This window comes from Microtus pennsylvanicus, chromosome 2 (genome assembly GCF_037038515.1).
Source record: "Microtus pennsylvanicus isolate mMicPen1 chromosome 2, mMicPen1.hap1, whole genome shotgun sequence".
Classification (NCBI taxonomy): Eukaryota; Metazoa; Chordata; class Mammalia; order Rodentia; family Cricetidae; genus Microtus; species Microtus pennsylvanicus.
Genome location: NC_134580.1, coordinates 55226325 through 55250131, shown reverse-complemented (window position 1 = coordinate 55250131; position 23807 = coordinate 55226325). Strand labels below are relative to the sequence as shown.

The window sequence follows — 23807 nt, the reverse complement described above, 5'->3', positions numbered from 1 at the left end:
GTACTTTGAAAAGTGAAGACTTTTTACAGGTCACAAAGGAGCCGTGCACTATATTAAATCAATAATTTACTAGCTGTGACCTGTGATTCTTCAATTTGAAAGAAATGCTGTACCTTACAAAACCGCTGGTACACTTCTCATAAATTACGTATGCCCTGATATAGCCTTATTGAATGTCACAAAGTATAAATCCTCCTGTGGAACACATTTGAAAGTTAGCGCCCCATGGAACATTGTTTTAAAATATAAAACCTCTCCTGACCCTTAAGCTGTCTGCTGTGAATTTTAACACAGACAGCTATGTGAGAATCTCCAAGTATTCAGATATCCCTTTCATGGCTTAGTTTATACTTCCTATATAAACCTAAGTGTTTCAATTTGCTTACCTGCCTCAGACAAATGCTTCTAATGATGTGTTCTTTTTGCTTTAACTCCATAAAGATGAAAAACACTTTTTAAATTATAATTATACTTAAATTTAGTTTAGCTTTTATTTGCCACTATATTTTTGGTATAATCTCATATATTTATCCATATAAAGGAAAATAATATTGCTGTGAGCTTTTCTTTGCCTTGTTTATTTCAGAAAAGAGGCTGAAATCATTCTCCATCCCCTTGTAATGATTTTCTTTCATAAGTTCCTATTTTCTCAAATATCTATTTTGTTATGCCTATGCATATATTGGGGTGAGAGGCACATGGGTAAAATAAAGTGCCTACAGAGTCTAAAGATAGTGATTTTTCCCCCATAGATCTTAAGTTACAAGAGGATATGAGCAGCCCAGTATGATTTCAGAAACCAAACATGGGTTCTCTGCAAGAGAAGTAGGAGATCTTAACTGCTGAGCCATCACTCTAGCCCATTATATGACTTTAATAGTAATTTTTCACAACGTGGTAATTACTGGCTTATAAGCAACTGTAAAGGCTTAATATGTAAACTCAACAGGCTTACCCTCTACATATGTCACCTCACTGATCAAACAATTATTAGACTCATTTATCTAATATTATTGAGTAGGAAGATATTCCATTTACCCATCACTACTCTGGCAACGATGGATTCCATCAGTACATATTTCTAGAGAAAGTAATTCAATGGCAAAGGCTATGAATTAGCTACCATACTTGGATATATCTTTTCTACTGACTTATAGAAATTCAGTAGCAGTCCTGGGGATGCAAATAGTCAGCCGATGAATAGCATATCATTGATTTTTGTCTCCTCATTTTAGGCATTGAGATAGAAGATATATGTTGTAAAAGTATCTGCTCAACGTGTAAAGCTGAGTGAGTTTTACCTGTTGACAAATTTCATAACCAACAGTGCTATTCAGTTCCTGGACATTCGCCTCATCCCTCTAAGAATTTTATTATGCAAAAGCAGCCACTGCCTTTTTTGCAATTCCACCTCCGTGACAGTCACACACTGTGATTCTGTGATAAAATGTACATGACAATGACAACCACTTAAGATGACTGCTAGTGAATTATTGATGTTTTTTGAAGCTAAAATTCTCCATGCAATTTAGTTGGAATTGCACTTTCTGAGACTTTTAAATCATGGTAATCTGCTATTTTTTAAATTACTTAAAGCACAAATATGTTAGTATAAATGATTTTATAGAATAACTCTTTTCTAATATTTCCTACCAAACCTTCAGCTCAGTGTTTGTTTTTGAAAGTCTATCTTGGACTCTACAGTTATATAAAACTCCTGTTTTTGTACAAAACTCCACTGGGTAATTTCAGGAAGAAATTTGTAATCCATAATCATATCTGTCATGATCTATATGTCTCATTAATATGTATCTCTATTTCTAGATTGTTGGGGTTATGAAGTCAATGCTTCTGTATTTTTAATATTATTTGTTCCTCTAGAAGCAAGTATATTATTTGTGCCTATAGAATCAAGCCTCTATACACAGTGGACTTTTGCTAAATTTGCCTTATTAATAAAACTAATAACATATACTTTAGTACTATTTTACAATTGACTAAATATGCAGTTTAAAATTTATAAAACTTTACAAACCTTTTATGGTCATATACCTAAATTTAATTTAAAAAGTCCCATCCCTTTTAAAATAAAAAATAAAATACTTAGTCTTAAATTTGACATGCACTTTTACCAAGCATGCTTGGAAGACAGAAATACGAATAGAAATAGCAACATAAAGCCTCTATTCAATCGGATCCAAACACAGGTAGAAGGAATGAAGGAACTGACAGAACTACTGTCCAATTTTCTAGAAAATGTAATGAACTTCCCTAGGGCTTTAAGAAGATCAACAAGACCTCAACAATTCCAAATCACAAAGCATAGCCAGGAAGGCATGAGGAACTTCCTTAATTGCTCTCCTCTTCCCTTGAGAGATAGGTAGTCTGTCTAGTACCATCTACAACACACTGCTACCCTCAGGGAAGAGCTGACATAATTTCTCTATTTATTTATATCTATCTATCATCTATCTATCTATCTATCTATCTATCTATCTATCTATCTATCTATCTATCTATCTATCATCTAATTTCTCAAGAAAAAACAACATAGCTTTTCAAAGGAGGACAGGATCATTTCAATTCAGCTTCTTTATGCAGTATCGATTTCTGGCTGGTTGTTGAGAGACATAGGGATGAAGCTATTTTACTCGTTATAATAATTCAAAAGTTCAGAATAGATAGAAAAAGCAATATTACTAGACAAAATGCGAAACATTTGTCTATCATATCAACTCCATATTATACAATTGATCTTTTCTGTTTCATGAATTCATTAGGGAAAATATAGACTATATGTTTTCTGTATCCTAACAGAATTATTTTCTATTTGAAGTTCAGCATCTTCTTAACACATTAATATAGAAAACTAAGCATGGTAATATCAGCTACTGTGACTTATTTTGTCAATAACAGAAATGCAAGACATAATAAATTATATATTATGATTATATTTAAAATAGTGACTAATAAAGTACAGTTGTTGCTAGACCTGCTGCTAGAAGTCATGAAGCAATGAATAGGAAGCTGAATCATGTCAATCTCCTTTTATGTTTATGATTGTAGATTTGGGCTGCTCTCATCTTTCTTCACAGAAATGTCTTACTGCAAAGGGTTAATACAGACTCATCATTCCTCAAGATGCATGACTTGCTAGCGGCTGCTAGAGCTCAGGCATTGAATGAAACCTTATACCAACTCCTTGGAGGCTTCGAGTACATGGTGAACGAGGGAACAGAAAGAATATGAGACTTGAAGATGAGAAGGAGTTGTATGACATTCTCACCTCTGAATATGGCATGATTGTTCCACACATAAATTCACAGCCTCTGATTTTACCCACACTTGATCAAATTGTTTACAAATGCCAGCAAGAGTGGAATAGGTGCTAAAACCATACATGAGAAATTAATATGTGTGAATGACTATAGATGGAGGAGGAGCCACATTTCTTTGGTGATGGTAAGGATGGATATATCCCTCATACACATATGCACATACGAAGTGTTTGAAATGGTTGTAAAAAAAAAAGCATGAATCTGGGAAGATGTTAAGAGATATGCTGGGCTGGTGGGAGGACTTGAGGGAGGGAGAGATGGTTATGAATAGGATACACTGTAACATGCCTTAAAGTTTTAAAAAGAAAGGAAATAAATTAGTAAAAATTAAAAGAAAGCGATACAATATTTTATGTGTGCATGTGTTGTATGTATGTGTAGGTTTATAATTCACATATTTGTGTGAACATGCGTGATTACTGATGCATATGCATGCCCATCTGGAAGGTCTAAGGATTAATGTTGAGTGTCTTTGTTGATCACATCTCAACTTACATATTATACTAAGGCAGAGTCTCTCAGTTGCACTCCAAGCTCTCCAATTGCCTAGTTTTGATCTGGAGATGTCTTGTTTTCTAACACCTGAGTGTGGGATCACAGGCAGGCTGTCTCACTTGCCTTACATTTATGTCACTTCTGAGGATGCAAACTATGTGGCTTTCACACTATTACAGTAAATCCTATCTCACGAGTCCCCCACAAATATACTAATTACCGTATTTGCATCCTTTGATAATCATACTTAATTATAATTTTCGCCTCCCCTTTGGTCTTAGGTTATAAAATGACACTTCTAAGAGGACTCTCAGTCTTCATCAGTGCACCATGTTTAGAAATCCTTACTCTATTTATAGAATTTTTTGCTACCTTTCTGTCATTCATCATGATATTTTTCAGAGGTTTTTCTTTGCCTGATATGCAGATCAAGACGATTTTAACTGCATTTGAGGTTCCCTTCTTTCCCTCTTTTATAACATAATAAATCAATTCTCTGAACCATGGAGGTCATCAGATTGGGCTTGGAACTAGAGAGAAAGGCCCCATCATTGAATTGACCTAAGGCTCTTTAGAAAAGCCTAGTGATCCACTCCTACTTCTAACAACTCAGCCTAATTCACTGAGTTGTGTGATGAAGTTTGGGACCAGAGTCTCCGATGAACACAGAAACCAATTTTGTCTTAAGTGTACATCTCCCTTAGGAATGTTGGAGACAATGTTTTGCTCACTAGAGATAAAAATGTAACTCTGTAAAATTTTCTTTATTTGACAAAAGAAAGAGTAGCATTCACCTACTTTTCCAGGCAAGACTATTTTTACTTTCCATGAAATTATTATAATTTTATAGTGCAAGTTCCCCCGCCTTCTGACCACTAGAACCCCAAAACTGAGGGTTTCAGCTGGGGAAAACAGGAGACAAAAATATTTACCAATTTGTCTCTCATAGAAACAACACATTTTAATTATTTTCTTTGTCATTGCTTAGTATGAGTAATTCCTGTTTTTGAGAAAAAGCATCAAATATTCCAGGATGGACCAAAAAATGTTAAATAGGCCAGCTTAAATTCTTCATCATCCTGCCTCGTCCTCCCGATTAATAGAATTACAGGCACCTACCTCCAAGGCTGAGCAGTTTCCCTTTGTTTTACTGCCTGGAAAATTTTCATGAGATTCTCTTTGCATGGTTTTCTGTAGACTGCCTGTAACCTGTGTTATATTCTAGGTGTGTTTATTAAATAATGGCATAGCTTTCACTCTTCCTTAGGTTTTGTAGAAAAAATTGCTATCAGGATTTCTGTATTATCAGCAGAAGTAAGACTTGACGATCCTTGGATCTTTGGCCTTATAGGTAACAGCATTTGAATGTCTCTATGACTTCTAAAGTTACTGCTAGACTTTATTTTCTTTAGTAGTATAGAGAAAAATCAATGAATTGATTCAACTTCCTAGATATTTTTTTCCCATTTGCAACAAAACCAGTAATACATTAGAAAGTATCTTTGAAGGCTTGGGGCTCCATTTTGTAAACGAAGACTGCTTGTTCATTTTCTGGCCACCCAGACCCTAATAATCACACAGAAACTATTTCAATTATAACACTGCTTGACTGTGACTCGGGCTTATTTCTAGCTTGCTCTTACATCTTAAATTAACCCATTTCTACTAATATGTGTATCACCACGGGTTGTGACCTCCTGGAAAGGTTCCATTCATCTTTCTCCTTTGGCTTCCACATGGCATCTCTTTGACTCCGCCTACTCTCTCTATATAGCTCTGTTCAGATTTCCCACCTGGCTGTACTCTGCTAAGCCATTGGCCGAAACAGCTTTATTTATCAGCCAATAAAAGCAATATATATACAGAAGGACATCCCACATAAACTAAGTTAAATACAGATTACATGACTGTTGAGAGCTCAGGACATGCAAATATGATAAAATTATAAAGCACATACCACCACCCTTCTTGAGATGTAGGTGAAATATGACCCCAATCTCAGTGGTCATCAAAAAAAAGTACACTGAATAAGCATGTATTTTTAGACAAATTGCTCTGCATATAGGCTGTTCTCTACAGTATGAATCCAACAACATTAGTGATGTCTATCTATTTTGCTATGCTTAAGGCTGACTAGATTGATAATATATGTGTGAGTGCCTGGAAATGGCAGGTCCTCAATTACAGCAGCTTTTCTTCTTGTTTCCTTTTAAGTCATAGTTTTTCAACCATAATATGAAAACAAAACACATTTTGGTTTTATCCCAGTCTTTCCACAGGACAAAACATGTTGCGCTTACTATTGTATAATCAGTATCTTGTGTCTGTGAGGAAAATTACTTCGTGCTGCTGAGGAAAGGCAGATACAGTTGGTGATGGTCAGATATCATTTAGGTACAGGCCTTTGTTTTGTAAATTTTTCTCTTTCTGTTCTCATAATGTCAGATTTTTAAATGACAGCAAATACTAGAAGACTCAGTGTGTTGAGACTAGATAAATTCTTTATACATTCATACTGGTACATTACTCTAGAGTTTTATATACTTTTAAGACATTTGGAATAAGAATTTTAGGCCAGATTCATGGTGGCCAACAGCACTAGCCCCAGGCCTGCCATCTTGAGTATATTCCCTAGGTCTCATAACGTAGATGCAGAGAAATTATTCCTCCACATTGTCCTTGCCCTCCATATGCAAGTTCTGGAACCTATATATACACACTCAGACACTCACACAGACTTACACACACACACTGCACACATGCAAACACGTATAATAAGGAAATAAAATGTAATTTTAAAAATGTAGTTAGCATCAAGTCACACCTGAACAAAAAATTTAGGAAGACCAGTTCAGCTATTTACATCCTCAAACATGCAGACAAAATAATTTTCTTAAAAATAGGTTGACATGTTCTTAATAAAGATCACATTGAAGTTGGAAAACAATAACTATAACTTTCACATTTTTAACATTTTCTAGTTTTCTCTTCAATTAGGAGGATAAGAAGGCTTGTTTTTTTAGATGCTTCCATAATGAACAATGGGGTCTGTAGGCTATTGAGCTTATTCTCGACATATTTGTATAACCTCAAATTTATGGACAGATTTATGGATGATTGGTAAATGAATACATACTTTCAGCATAAAATAGGACCTACATTAGCATTAATGAAATGAACTTATTAAAAATAGCAGTATAAATTTTCTAAATAATTGCTAGAACTATGTCTAAAAGATATCTTTTAAGGTCATCTTTTTCTACTCAAAATTTGAGATGAAATGTAAAAACAAATTTTAGACATTTAGCTACCATTTTTTGCATGAACTTGTCTTCATTAAGCTCCCATATTTAGCCTAAAGTAATTTTCCAGAAATATGTGTAAAACCTTAATCTAACCACTTATTCTTGACACCTTTTACCCATTGGTAACAAATATTTTTTAATTGTCACTGTTGGAGGGTGCTTGCCAAATTCCTATATTGGAAACACAATGCTCAGGGCAAATGCTGAAAAGTGGGCCCTTTAAGATACAGCCAGGCTATGGGAGCCCTTGCCTCTTCTTCCCCAATTGCTTTTGGTTATGGTATCTATCACAGCACCGGAAATCAGACTAGGACTGTATTTAGGATTAAGAGCAGCAAATGTAGACATTTTGAATGAAGACAAAGATGAATGCTTGGAAGAAATGAGGAAGCCAATGTCAGACAGTATCCATGGATGTAGAGATAAGAAGCACCAGTGTGCTTAGGTGGGCAGATGCAGCAGAGCTTGGAATTATAATATCTTTGAGTTTTATTCGTTTCTGCAAAGCCACTGATGACTTTGAATTCTTAAAATAAGCCTCCAGCCCTAGCAGGGCTAGAATTCTTTTGCCCCATAGAAAAATCAGAAGTACTCTACAGCACATGGGCACAGGAGACCACTTCTTACGTATAACCCCAGCAGCACAGACATTAAGGACCTCATTGAATAAATGGGACCTCCTGAGACTGAGAAGCTTCTGTAAAGCAAAGGACACTGTCACTAAGACACAAAGGCAACCCACCAACTGGGAGAAGATCTTCACCAACCCCGCAACTGACAAAGGTCTGATCTCCAAAATATATAAAGAACTCAAGAAACTAGACCGTAAAAGGCTAATCAACCCAATCATAAAATGGGGCATTGAGCTGAACAGAGAATTCTCAACAGAAGAACTTCAAATGGCCAAAAGACACTTAAGGTCATGCTCAACTTCCTTAGCGATCAGGGAAATGCAAATCAAGACAACTTTAAGATACCATCTTACACCTGTCAGAATGGCTAAAATCAAAAATACCAATGATAGCCTTTGTTGGAGAGGTTGTGGAGAAAGGGGTACACTCATCCATTGCTGGTGGGAATGCAAACTTGTGCAACCACTTTGGAAGGCAGTATGGCGGTTTCTCAGGAAATTCGGGATCAACTTACCCCTGGACCCAGCAATACCACTCTTGGGAATATACCCAAGAGAGGCCTTATCATACAACAAAAGTATATGCTCTACAATGTTCATAGCAGCATTGTTTGTGATAGCCAGAACCTGGAAACAACCTAGATGCCCTTCAATGGAAGAATGGATGAAGAAAGTATGGAATTTATACATACTAGAGTACTACTCAGCAATAAAAAACAAGGACTTCATGAATTTTGCATACAAATGGATGGAAATAGAAAACACTATCCTGAGTGAGGTAAGCCAGACCCAAAAAGAGGAACATGGGATGTACTCACTCATATTTGGTTTCTAGCCATAAACCAAGGACATTGAGCTTCTAATTAGTGATCCTAGAGAAGCTAAATAAGGAGAACCCAAAGAAAAACATATAGGCATCCTCCTGAATATTAACCTTCAGCAAGCGATGAAAGGAGACAGAGACAGAGACCCAAATTGGAGCACAGGACTGAAATCTCAAGGTCCAAATCAGGAGCAGAAGGAGAGAGAGCACGAGCATGGAACTCAGGACCGCGAGGGGTGCACCCACACACTGAGACAATGGGGATGTTCTATTGGGAACTCACCAAGGCCAGCTGGCCTGGGTCTGGAAAAGCCTGGGATAAAACCGGACTCTCTGAACATAGCGGACAATGAGGACTACTGAGAACTCAAGAACAATGGCAATGGGTTTCTGATCCTACTGCACGCACTGGCTTTGTGGGAGCCTAGGCAGTTTGGATGCTCAACTTACTAGACCTGGATGGAGGTGGGGGTTCCTTGGACTTCCCACAGGACAGGGAACCCTGATTGCTTTTCGGGCTGGGGGGAGACTTAATTGGGGGAGGGGGAGGGAAATGGGAGGCGGTGGCGGGGAAGAGACAGAAATCTTTAATAAATAAATAAATTAAAAAAAGAAAAAAAAAGAAAAATCAGATAAGGGTTCTCTCTCTCTCTCTCTCTCTCTCTCTCTCTCTCTCTCTCTCTCTCTCTGTGTGTGTGTGTGTGTGTGTGTGTGTGTGTGTGTGAGAGAGAGAGAGAGAGAGAGAGAGAGAGAGAGAGAGAGAGAGAGAGAGAGAGCTATCCTTATATTTGGGACTGGCTAGTAAACATCCAGTGAACTCCTTAATGGAGAAAGCTAGTTAAGAAAGGAACTAAAACATAAATCATCAGGGAATTTTAGAGGGGAAGGTTAGTGTGCTACACTTCATTTTCGGGTGGCTAATAAACAGCTATTTATTTTTCATAAAATTGTGAATAGTGCACAAACTGATTTAATCAGCCTCCCACTTCTTTTCTCTCAGTATGCTTAAAAGCTGCAAGGTCACTAAGCAACCTAGCGGAAGCTGACAGCTCTTAATCAGATAGCACATACACCAGACACTGTAGTTTCTACCGACCAAGGTCTGGAGTTAGACTTACTGCTCGAAATGAAGAAGAGACCCAGGCCTCTAAATTATTGGTTCTGGGCTACGCTGTTGTAAACCATTCTGATCGTGAGTGTTGTGGGGTTAAACCAGAGCAACAGCTTGGGCAGGTAGTAAATGTATGTCCTTGGAGATTTGTGAATACCATAGATGGAATGTTCTTTGCCTGAACCCCTTAACTCTGAACAAATGCCTGCTGATAAAGGTAATTGCAAGAAGGCTTCTCTGCATTTAACCTAGGAGAGAGAAATAAGGCCTGGCAGTGGGAAACTGTTTTCAGTAAATAGTTCTGAACTGTGGGAATTAATCCCCAAATATGTAACAGAAAGGGAATTCAGCTACAGCGAAAAATCTACAGCAAAGAACAGCCACTTATTCACAAAGCAATAATGCCATGAAGCCTTGCCTTTTGGTTTAGCTTTTACCAGATCCCTTGGTTCTGATAAGTCACCTGTGAAAAGATGGCTGAGCAGTTACTGTATAGTGTTGCAGCTTGTAGCATTGCCATATTAACTAAATCAAGCCAACATGATTAGGTAAAATAAATAATTAAAAATATCTGGAATCTTTTGCTATTTGTTTTTAATTTCCTTTCTTAATATTGAGTGACATTTATGGATAACATTTATACAAGCCTGTTATTTTAATCCCCTATGTCTGTTAACAACTAAATTTTATTTCAGCAGATGTCTTTTAATGTACAAAAAATAAAAAAGATTTTCCAAGAACATTTATTTTTATTATGTGTTAAATTCAAGAAAATTGGGGGTATAAACTTGCTGTTCTGCTGTCCTTTGATACATACGGCAATCTCTGGTGACAAACTGCAGGGTTTCTCATTACTGAGCAGAAATTACAGCAGATTGCAACTGTGTGGGACCTACCACTGACAAACATAATCTCAAGGTGTCTACATGAAGCTCTTTAAAACATATTTTTGAAGGAAGAAATGCAAATAAATACTATAGAACTTTACTATTTTTTGGCCAAGTTAAGATTTTAAAAATAATCCATATAATTGTTCTCAATCGGATAAATGGAGCCCATAGTTCTCTTGAAACGAAGTTTTGATTCTCAATATTGCATTTTTAAAACAAACAGAAGCATTCAGATTTAACAAATATTTTAGTTGCACATGTAATACCTTCAGACTAAATTAATTTCATAAGTATGCTAATAAAAGCTCAAAAAGAACAAAATTTATGAGATGTAATAATTTATCACAAAAGAAATATTCATTAGCACTTATGAAACACAATAAAACTACTAAAAGCTAAAAAACCAAAATTTACCATTCATACTTAAATATAACAAAAAATTACATGAATAATATGAAAATACAATCCATTTTGAAGATATTTACTGTCTTTTTCTGAGCAGCTAACCATTATAGCTTTTTAACAACAGCACACACCGTTCTCACACACCTAATACTTACTCCTAAACAGAGATAAAAAACTTGTTCTCTGAAACAGTAAAACTTTGTAAATTGCTGATCTTGTCTACATATTTGTTTTAAGATCATGTATATAAATTAATGTCATTTAAGCAGGAATTCGTAGACCAGCACTCCAATCCACTTTATGTTTTTCTAGGGTAAATCTCAGAAAATATTAAGAAGCAAAATAGAGTTGTGATCTGAAAGTTTATAGATCATAACTAGGCTGTTGGAAAAGACAGTACGAGGAGTTGGTTTCAACATATAGCACACCAACACCAATGAATACGCAAAGTATTTCTTTATTTTTGTCATTATGGATCATTGTCTAACAACTTACAATTTTTGACCACTAAAGCACAGCTTAGCAATCAGTCAAGATGTCCTGAATTTTTTCTTAAAGTCTTTGAGACACTCCCCTTGGGTGTAACCTAGCATGAAAGGCTGCAGATGGAGAGTCACCTAGTTCTCTATTGGCTGAAATTAGGGACAGAGACATGGCATCCTAACATAAAGCAAAAGCAACCACCAGAATAATTGGAGATAATAGAATTCAGACCCAGAGAAGGGTGTTGGTGCCATATAGCTGCCTTTCTAGTGAGATACACAACAGATGATGTTATATGTTTTTACATCAGGTTGAATAAAAAAAAAAGTCTTGTAAAAATCAGAGAAAGGTTTTTTTTTTCAAAAACACAGTATCAATGGACAAAAAATAAAGAGAGATTAAAATGGAAAATAGGAGACAACCATTGAATGAAATGTAAGTAATTTTGTATCAGCAACCATGAATAGGAAATTGACCCTAAAATTATTTTTCATGAACAATGAATTTTGCTGGATCTTATTACGCATGCCTTAGGAAATAATTGACCTCTAAATGTTGTTACTATCATGGGAAGGCAGCCAATGTTATATATAATTACAGTTAAGGAAACAAATAGCTTTCTATTTTGCTGCTTATCCTCCAAAATATTTTAAATTCTTTTTAAGAGATAGTAAAACCACAATAGCAAATAAACTGAGTTTTTAGCTCAATTTTCAACCACTTCATATAATACTGTAGAATAAAACATACAGTATATTTCATGATCATATATGATGTATAAATATTGAACAAGGACACAGAGCACAGAGCTAGTCTTACATTTAAAAATATTATTTAACATTAAATATATCTAGTTTTAAACAACAGATTTGTTTTCTCTAACTGTATTAAATGTTGTTGTTATGACAAATTGGTCATAGTTATTTTTTCTTTACAGCTTAAAGAATCCACTTAGAAGATTTGACTGTTATTAATAAACTTTGCATTTGGACTATATATTAAGTTGTTATATTTTAAGAAAGTTGACACCATTAAATGTCTTCCTATTTTATTAATGTAAGTGAAATATTATAAGTACTCACATATTAGAAGAGATAATTGTATATATATGACATTGAATTGTGGGATAGATATTTGTTCAGTTGAAGACATCATATAATGCCAAGTGAAGCATATGTCTTAGATACTTGGATTCTTTGGGGCAGTGCTGAAAAATCAAGGCTTCTGTGTGTTTATATTCAATAGCTGTCAATCACCTTCTGAGGCCCCTAGTGTGTGTGTTGTCTATTAACTAGATCTTAGCAGTCAAATGAATCATTAAACACTAATCCAAAGTTCTTTTTCCCCAGGTTGTAATGTCAAAGGATTCTAACCTAGGGCTGCTCTGCACTTGAACATGTGTATACATATTATATACTTACTAGGTAATATGTACTTAACCAAATAATTTTCTTTCAGAGGATTCACTTGCCTATATATTACTAATGTTCTACCTACAATTAAGGTAAGTCACTAGATGTTTTTGTTGGTTTGTTTGTTTGAGTCAGGGTTTTGCTTTGTAAATGAGAACTGAGACAAAGCCTACCCCAGCCTCATAATTTCTGGGATTACAACTTTATATCAGAACTTGGCTTTTTATTTCTTAAAAAAATCAATGCATAAGCAAATATTTGACTTATTCTAATTTTAGATGAAGGAGAATATCAGATTAAAGCAGTCAAATGGCTTAAGTAAATAAAGAATCATGCATAAATAATATTGTCAAATGAATACATTTTATAAGAAAAAATTAGAATGTATGTTAGACACTGACAATTCATTTGTTTCACTATCATATCAAAGATTTTTTTGGTCTCTCATTATTTTAAACTAGAATCTAAAGTGGTCAATTTACTTTTACAGAATTGTCCAGTGCACACCCAGCTCATAACATAATACATGCATTCATACACATGAGTATATACATATCTATTGTGTTTGCACCATTTACGCACAACTAAAACGTGCCAAACATAAAATTTCCCTTCCTCTGTTCTGTGCCTTAGAATATTTTTTTCTCTTTTCTATTTATAATTCAATTGTATTTAATTCAATTCTGTATCTTTTAGCAAATTGATGGTTATGACTAAGTGGGTTGATGTTATGATGCACTGGTGGTGCTCATACTTGGAAGCTCTTTCTCAGGTGACATCATTTTCTAGTAGCCTCTGTATCACTTTGTCTAATACATTAAAGTCATTCAACTAGCTAGCATGTCTATGTTATTCTTCTGCACTGAAATCCTTTGTTTACTCGTTTCTCCAAGCCTTTCATACATGTACTCAAGCATGTGGTTTTAAAGCACTGTATTATGGTGTCTCCATTTAGACATCTCCATATTTAGGGAAAAGCATATTGTTCTGTGTCATGATTTCAGCTAAGTGTTCTCAAAATAAACCACGTTATTACATTTAAGTTCGACATCTAATGTGTCAAACTTAGTCCTAAAGATAGAAAGTAAGCAAAAGATGCTCAAATGCCTATGTGTTGAGATAGCTCTCTTGCTAAACCTCCCTCACTTTCATGGAGACAGCTAAGAATATACGGACTCCTCCAAAGAATTTCTTTATTAAATCCACTTTTCAATGCTTCATGAAATTTTATTGCCTATACCACACTTTCAGGTTGTATTTTAAAGGAATAAGTTTGAAAATATAGAATATTGTATAGAATAATAAAACGTTATCAAAAGTTCTATTGCTTACCATGACAACTTGGTAGAACTCTATTCCATCCAGGTCTTCCATCATCTCCCATGATGCAAGTGAGTGTTGAATACCCTTGGAGAACATAGCCAGCATCACAGTAATAGGTGATGGTTGACCCCAATTTATAATCCATTCCAAGTCTAGTACCATTCATTATATTGCCAGGATCAAAGCAGGATTCCCGGAGTTTTGCTGTAAAACAGTGCCAGTATCATATTAATTGGACTGACACATTCTTTTCTGAGACATTTTATAGTATGCTCATCTGCTGACAATCAGTAACTACATACAGCAAGTGTAGAGAGAGAACACGGCAGATCATGTGGAAAGAATGCAGAGTGCTATGCACAGTGTGGTTACATCCAAACGCAACCCAGATTCAGGGACAGGATCGTTTCCTGAGTTCAGTACATGCAAACACATGCACACCTTCTTTCATTCATTCCTTCTCATGCATCAGCTTGAAAGTCCACTCTGAAACAGACACAAGGGGTGCTGTATTCACGGGTCCCCTAACAGTGGAGTGAAAAAAAATCAAATGCAAACTGACAAAGTAAAAGTTCCAAGAGTATCTTAAAAAGCAACATCTCCATTTTCTATGCATTGAACACATACATAAGAGTTGTGTATAAAATACCATGTTTATAAGAGATGCTAGCAACAAAGGATGCTAGTATTTGAGGAAGTCTTGAAAACAACCACTGAGAGTTGAACTGGAACAACCACATTCTCTAAGTGTAAAATGCATAAAAATGCTGTTTTCAGAAAACATCCCACAGGGTGGTTACCCTACTGTATCACTAAAACCAGAGCATGCAAAATTCCTGCTCTTTTCAGGAAATATATTGGCATAATATTGTTTCTGCAAAATTTTTCTATTGTTAGCTTCAGTGTGAAGTGGAATCACTTATCAAATGATTTTTATGCATTTTTAAATCCTTGGTGAATACATTCCTTTAAATATCACTGCCCTTGTTTCTTACCAAGTGTGCCAAAGCATTTACATCTGGAAAAATTGAAATCACCTAACACAAATTATGATGCAATCAACTTTAGAATTATTTTTGTGAATAATATATTGTGTTTGCCTTACTGTTATGCCAATTGATGAACAGATCATAGGAACTGTTGTTTTTCCTCCTACTATTTTCCATGTAAGATATATTAGGTAATAAAGTTTTTTTTTCTCAGCTTGTTGTAGATATTTTAGTTTTTCCCTTACAGAATGAAAATTAGCAGAGAAGTAGGCATGAATTCGCCTTTATCTGAGATACGGCCAATAGGCTTTACCTCATGTAGAACTGCAAGGTTAAATGGAGAATGGTTTCAAGATAAGATGAGAGAAACCTGGGAGGAAGTGATGCTTGGCTTTCAGAGTGACTATGCTGCAGTCAATTAGCGCACTTGCTGCGAGCATTTTGGTGGGTACCATTCCTGTCTTTCATCCTGTGGGTTTTCGGAAATGTTTCCTAAATTGGAACTCAAGGGAGAACTTAGAACTAGGTCTAAAGCAATGACACTTCCTCCTTATTTAGTTCTTTTATCTTTCCTTCTCTTTTTCCCTCTTTGCAGATGTATGCATACCCGTTCACCTTGAAGGTACAAGGAACTATCTCAAAGCTAAATTCTCATTGACAATATGGAGAAGAGGAATATATTTTAAAGCTACTTACTTCCCAGGAATATTATTATTACGTTATTCTAATTATCATTTTGTAAAAACAAACAACGCTTTTATGATGTTCAGAATGGAGTAGCTGACAGAAAGAAAGTCACTGCATCGTTTCCCTATATATGGACTGTTACAGCCAATCGATAAAGAGGAATGACTATAATGGACAAGGTTTGGACTCCAGATTCTTTCCATTTTAGTATATGTGGAAGTGGTTTGTGGATTACAGAAAAGACAAATAATATCTAAATGTAGCAGTAGACAAGAGTCTGGACTTTTGAGATAATGTGGAATCACATTTTTTTTCTCAGCCATATGACTTTAGGCAATTTAATTTGTTTTGCCAAAAACAACAGTCAAAGAGCGAATGATTTTCAATTAATATTTCTTCATAGTTAGCCTGAATACAATACGGCCTTTTAAAAATATGTCTCTTATTTGGTATTGCTCCCAATTAAGAGTAACTATCACACTTGAAGGTTTTACTTAGGTTTATTTTAAAATATTATCATGGATACAATGTTGGTCTTCAGAACTACTGGTATTTAACATGGTATGGAAACTCTAATATAGGAAATTTAATAAGCAAAGAATAGAAAGACACGAAAGTACCTCTCTTTATGCAGAAATTCCAAAAATACAGCAAGAATACTATCTCAATAAAAGGGTTAAGTAACTAGAAATATACAAAAAAATTATTAAATATCACCCCGCCTTCATTACTAAGAACGACCACAGCAATCTAATAATAGAGGCATTACTTATTACCAACAAAGTAAAGTCTTTAATTAAAGTGAGAAAAAATTTATAAAGAAAATTATAAAGCATTACTGAAAGACATTAATGAAAACAAGAGTAAATTGAGAGACTAGCTGTATTAATACATGAGAAGATTAAATGTCATACATCAATTTACTCCCAAAAGATTTATTAATTCAACATGGTAATAATCAAATGCAATATGTAGAAGAAGCTTAATTTTAAATATGAAGTCAAAGCTCAAAATGTTGTGACAGGCATCAAGGACAAAATTTAAAAAGAGAGAGAGAGAAAGTTTCTTCTACAGGTTCAATGCTTTAGGCACTAGATGAGGGAGATATTTTGGTAGGTTTTGGAAATCTTAGGAGGCAGGGCAAGCAGGAGAAGGAGGTTATAGGAAGACACATGCCCTGCAAGACTGTATCTTGCACTAACTTTATTCTTTTCTCTTTGCTTCTAAGCCACCATAAGGCTTAGGCAAAGGGTATGGTCCTGTCTCCCCACTGAACTGTAGCCGGTAGAATAGGACATGAAAACAGTAAATTCATGATCCCAAATAAATGTTTCCTCATAGTTAGTAAATCTGTTGGTATTTGGATACACCAATAAAAGTCCCATTTACAGAAGGTGGTGTACACTTTATCACTGCTGTTTTAAAACATATTACTGTTCTGAAAAATATTGCTATGGGGATGAAAAAATCGTCAGTGGAATAGATTTGAGATTTAAAAGTTGACAAAGGGACTAGATAGTTGACAGCAATAGCATTATCTGTCAGGAAGTGTGCTACAATGTTTGATTAGTTATATGTTGAACTGCAAATTAGGGTGCTGATTTACAAAAAATACACTCCACTTGAGTTAATAATAAATTAATGACTTAAGAATGGAAAATATAGCTCTATTTTTAGAACAAATAAAAGAAGACATGTTTATGAAAAATTGTAATAAGAACGATTATTTTTCACTTATTTTCTTTTTTTTTTCTCAAGACAAGGTTTATTTGCGTAGCCCTTGCTGCCTTGGAACTTGCTGTGTAGACCAGGTTGTCCTTGAACTCAGAGAGATCCATTTCATTCTGCCTCCCAAGTGCTGGAATTAAAGGCGTGCACTACCACCACCCAGTTAAGAAGGACATTTTCAGCAAGACACAAAACATATAAATTATGAAGAAAGGGAAGAATTAAATGTGATACAGATTTTCAGACGCTTGTACAGTATCATAGCAAAATAAAACAGAATGCTCTGTTGACCAAATATGGAATTCAATAATAATTAAAGCATAAATGATTTAATTGTGTCTATTAATGACATTAAATATTTCTAATAAATAAAATAAATGAATTAGAAAAATTTGTGATTGTAGGAATGCACAGATGCAACAAGAAGATGGCAGTGTGCAAAATAGTAGAGATACTCCTTTAATCCCAGCACTCGGGAGGCAGAGGCAGGTGGATCTCTGTGAGTTCGAGGCCAGCCTGGTCTACAAGAGCTAGGACAGGCTCCAAAGCTACAGAGAAACCCTGTCTCGGAAAAACTAAAAATAAAAAATAGTAGAGATATATTCAACTTAATACTACTTGAGGCAAAAATAATAAAATGTCCAAGACCTAATAACCATGAGGCTAAGAATGTTAAAATTTAATAAGAGAAGTGATTTTTGAAATCTTAAAGCTCTTACCATCTGATGTTTAGTATTAATGGGAATAGACCTTCAATATTTTTAATTAACCTGGCAATAAGGAATTAAATTGAAGAATTTTATACTCTTTGACTCAGTAATCCTGTTCCCAGAAACACAAATGTCTCTATAAGATTCTCACATATAAATTCACAAAGACCCATAAAAGAGTGTTCTTCTTGACATAATTTCTTTCTAACAGTAAAAGTTAGAATCAGAAAAAAATAGAAAATAACTATGATACAGCCATATTAAAGTGTATAGTGAAGAAATTAATAAATCTGTCTCAAATATTGAAGTCTTAGAACTATATAAGGAAAAAACACAATATAGAAATGATGAAAATAAAATGGTTATATGAAAACACGCTAAGGTATGCACATATGATAGATGTCTTGGTTACTGTTTTATTGCTGTGAAGAGACACTATGAGCAAGTCAACTCTTAATAGAAAACATTTAATTTGGGGTTGGCTGACAATGTCATAAGCTTAGGTCATTATCATTATGGCAGGAATCTCGGTGGGAACTTGGTCATACATATGGTGCTAGAGCAGTAGCCTTAGATCTACATCCGATTGTCAGACCAAGAGTGAGAGGAAGACATTGGCCATGGAATGTGCTTTTGAAGTCCCCAAGTTCACCACTAGTGCACTAGTTGGCAGCAACAAGGCCACACCTCTTACACCTTTCTAACATTTTCAGTCAGTTCATTCCCTGGTGACTAAGTATTCAAATACATGAGCCTATGGGGACCTTTTTTAAATTCAGATCACCGTAATAGAAAGCATAAAACTAGGTACAAACCTTCAAAAATAGAAAATTAAGCACAGAATCCAGGTTCAGGAGGACATAGTCATTAATAGAAGCAAGGATGAAAGGAGGCCGTGAGTCTGAAAAGAGCAGGGGGCTAGAGCATAGGAAGGGTTTGATCGAGGGAGGAAAGGCAAGGGGGAAATGATATAAAATAAAGAACAGCGAAAGTGAGGATGTCAGAAATCTATATCAAGCATTGATTTTGGTTTTCTCCCTATTTAGCTATTTAGCTGAGCCCTAGAGTGTCTTCCCTCTTGAGACAGTCATATGGTATTCATTCAAGCTCAGCTCTTCTAAATTCAACTGGTTAATGTTCACAGTCACAACTTCTGAAAATGACCTATCATCTTCAGATCAGACCAACCAACTCTTGCAAAAAATTTCCCCAAAGAGTTGATGCCCAAATTCTCACTGTCTGTGCCAAGAAGCCTGTTCATTCCTCTGCAGGCAGGCCATTTATTACTTTGTCCCATAAAATGTATGATAATCAGAAGGCTGCAGGTTACCACTGAAATCAAATTTGCACCATGGTTATATTCAGCGTTTATCATTGGGGTTCATAGGCATTTCCATAATGACAGCAGAGATGTCTTTACCTGCTGACCTGTGAACATTCCCTTTACTTACATACCGATGCAACAGATATCGTAGTGATTTTTATGATAGTTCTAAAGAGAATAACCCAAGGTCTGATAGCAAAAATTAAAGGAATTAACATTGAGCATGTAATATTTAACTTTTAAAAACAAGAATAAAAGCACTGGACTGAGCTCCCAAGGTCCCAATGAGGAGCAGAAGGAGGGAGAACATGAGCAAAGAAGTCGGGACCACGAGGGGTGCGCCCACCCACTGAGACAGTGGAGCTGATCTATTGGGAGCTCACCAAGGTCAGCTGGACTGTGACTGAAAAAGCATGGGATAAAATCTTACTCTCTGAACATGGCGAACAATGAGAGCTGATGAGACGCCAAGGACAATGGCAAGGGGTTTTGATCCTACGTAATGTGCTTGCTTTGTGGGAGCCTAGACAGTTTGGATGTTCACCTTCCTGGATATGGATGGAGGGGGGAGGACCTAGGACTTACCACAGGGCAGGGAACCCTGACTGCTCTTTGGACTGGAGAGGGAGGGGGAAAGGAGTGGGGGGAGGGGGAGAAGGGTGGAAGGGGGGAAGAAGGGTGGGAGGAGGGGGAGGGAAATGGGAGGCTGGGAGGAGGTGGAAACTTGTTTTTTTTTCCTCTCATTTTCTCAATAAAAAAAAGATTTAAAAAAAAACAAGAATAAAGGATCTTCTGTAAAGAAATATAATGCCATGTTTACAGTATTCACTGGGTAGATTCTTTGAAATTATATTTTCTTATGTATAATTTTCAGTTATTAAAAATTGTCAGTGGGGATAGGTAGCTAGCTCAGGGTGTAAGAGTGCTTACTATGGATGTACAGAGACCTGGTTTACATTCTTAGGATGTAAATAAAAATAAAAACCAAACGTGGTTCTGAACACTCACCATCCTAGTGAGGAGTATAGAGGAGAGTGATAAATCTTTTAGGAAGACTAGAAATTAGTCTAGCCAATATTAGGAGTTGAAGGTTTTAGAGACAGATCCTCCCACAGGGGAGTGAAGTGTGGGAGCAACAGAGCAGGAAACAGTGTGTTCTCTTCTGATCTTGGTACACAATCACATAAGTGAAATGCTCCTCTACACACATACACACACACACACACACACACACACACACACACACATAAAATTAAAAAATAAAATTAAGTATGTGAGGAGACGAAATTTAAATTTAAATGTGTATTTTGATACACATTTAACCCAATGGTAACCCACTATGAATTTATCTCTTCAATCAAATTTAAAATAAATGCAATTAATCATTAACTTATGAAATCGTCTATGATTCAAAAGGCATTATCAATAAAGTATCCATGGGCACTCTAAAATAATTATAAAAGTTAAAACAAACATGTATGAGACACAGTTATCACTGCTTTTTGTCCCCTCTCTTATAAATATAAAAATATTTAAAATACTAAGCACTATTTGAAACATAATTCTATTTTTCATCTTCTATCACTGAAGGAAATCTCTGAATTAAAGTATTTTAATGAAACTTCAGTACCCCAATGAAGTAACTTTTTTTTAATATTGTGGGGTTTAGTTCTACTGCAGTATACTAATTAGTAGTGTGGTTGTCAGTTACATACTGTTGAGTAAATAATTAGAGAAACAGTAATTTCATTTTCTTGATGGGAAACTTCAAAGTGAGCTCTTTTGTGACATTGAACTGCACGCAGCCCACATGTCACAAGCCTGTGCCACTAAAACAAACAACAGTCAGCACTAAATTATTGTCATGTAAACATAATCCCAGTTTAATATGGATGTTAAAGCTGAATGTGCGCACGTACCTTTGTATTCTAAATGAAATCCAGTGTAACTGACAGATCCATCGCTCCGAAAAGCCAAGTGCATGGTATTTGAGCTGCTTTCTATTCGTTCTGGTAACTTGCTGTCTTGAAAACTTCCAATCAATGGGCTGTTACTGTCTGGTCCATCATATATATAGAGGAAGTCATAGTTTGGTTCTATGCTAAAACTGAGAGAGAAAGTGGCATGTTACTAAAAGGGTATTTGCAAAGCTAGATGCAGAGTCAAGGAACAATTGACCCTGTGAACTAAATCGGACATAAAAACTTGCCTGGCAACAAAACCTACTGGACACAAGTCGGAATGAGAACTTGTCTCGTTATTTAAATAGCTCTTGTGGGTTACTTGAGGAAAGCCCAGAACTTTAGGACTAAGTTATGTATTTGAGTTTTATTTCTTCACTTTCTAACCTAGGTATTCTCTTGTAAGTTACTTTGTCATCTATAAAGTGATACATATGCTTTTTAATTTTACCATGTATTTTATAGGATAAAGGTGTAACCCTTTCACTGTTAGTTGTGAAAATATAAACACTTTAAAATATATCCAGTACCAGATTAAGCAGATAAATGTAAAAATTGTTTTAAAATTATTCAGTAACACACCGTGTGCAGTATTAGGTAGCATTATTGATATGAATCAGTATACGTATATTTTTTCCTTTTAAAATTAGATAATGGTAAAAGATTTTTACAATGTAGATGGTTCAAACTCACAGGATTGAAATATTTTCCATAAAAAAACTTCCTTTCACCTGACAAGGCATAAGAATTATTTCATAATGTTCATGGTTTCCAATATTTAGGAACCAGGTAATCTATTGATAATCTAGCTATTGTTAGTATCATATGATCCAGAAATAATTGAAGAAAAAGACTTTTTAGGCTACTAGGAAAAGCCAATTAGTTTGATTGCAAATGAAATCAGAAAAGCTTGTCTGTATCAAGATATCATCTGCTATAACTTGATGATATTTGTATTTAAGATACTACCAATATACAGAAACCAACAAGGTCAAGTTTCTGCTACTGTTTTGCCCTTAATGGTTTCCAGTACTGGCCAGATGATTTGTGCATAAATGATTAAGGAGGTAGAGGGTTGCTCAGAGCCTCCTAGCCTTCCCCTGTATAAGGTTATGTGGAGCATGAGAAAATGAAGAAAACATCAATTCCTTCAGCAGCTTGCCAAGTTCAATGAATTAATCTTAAGCCCTGTCAATGGCTCCGAAGCAGGAACTTTGGTAATTATTGGTATTTAATAACAGAAGTCAGCATAGGTTCGATTTCATTGGCCCCTATGGACCACAGCTTTGTGAATTTTCTCTTCCTTTGTGAAACTTTGATGTTAATGACAACCACTTTGTCTATTGTACAGCCAAAGGACTATGGAAGCAAATGCTTTACAAAGGACATGGCAGTAGTTCCTGTGCTTGGAGCACTAAAAATAGTCACTTTAAAGTGGAATACTGAGCCGGGCGATGGTGGCGCACGCCTTTAATCCCAGCACTCGGGAGGCAGGCGGATCTCTGTGAGTTCGAGACCAGCCTGGTCTACAGAGCTAGTTCCAGGACAGGCTCCAAAAGCCACAGAGAAACCCTGTCTCGAAAAACCAAAAATAAATAAATAAATAAATAAATAAATAAATAAATAAATAAATAAATAAAAATAAAGTGGAATACTGGATATTTTATTGAATTTCTGTTTGCCTTAAGTGAATAGTTAATGTATTGATTTTTAGATTTTTTTTTTTAAAAATGAAAGTGAAAAAAATCTGTGGGAAATCTGAGGCTCTTCTCACATTCTTTTTGCACAAACACTGGAAGGATGGTACACTGTACCAATCCGGCACTTTCACAAAATTAATATGGTCATGGCAATCCTTAGATCCAGTGAATATACAGAAACCATTAAAAGTCCAAGATTTCCTTAATGTCACAGAATGAATGACAGAGTTGGAAATCAAATTTCTCTTCTATATTTCCTGCAGTATAGCCGTTTATCTCCATGTTATTAGCTAATTCAATTTATGAAACAAAGCTCGGTATCAAACATCTTGATAATTTCTGTTGTCTTAAAATGCAATTTCTCCAGTAGCAAAAAATGGGGATAATAATCTTATTTGCCAAGGAAGTCCTTGCAATAATGGCCTGAAATAACCAACAATTTTATTGCCATTGTTTGGGCATCAACCATCATCATTTGTTAATACTATGAAT

General features: G+C 35.4%; 1 protein-coding gene across 1 annotated transcript in view; it reads right to left on the bottom strand.

The window, feature by feature from the left end:
• Positions 1-23807, bottom strand: part of Csmd3 (CUB and Sushi multiple domains 3) — a 944903-nt gene that overhangs the window by 215958 nt on the left and 705138 nt on the right. Inside the window, exons 30-31 of the mRNA XM_075961035.1 lie at positions 21574-21761; positions 14226-14420 (exon numbers count right to left, since the gene is read on the bottom strand). Coding sequence (XP_075817150.1) covers positions 14226-14420; positions 21574-21761 — 383 coding nt within the window. The remainder of the gene's footprint in view (positions 1-14225; positions 14421-21573; positions 21762-23807) is intronic.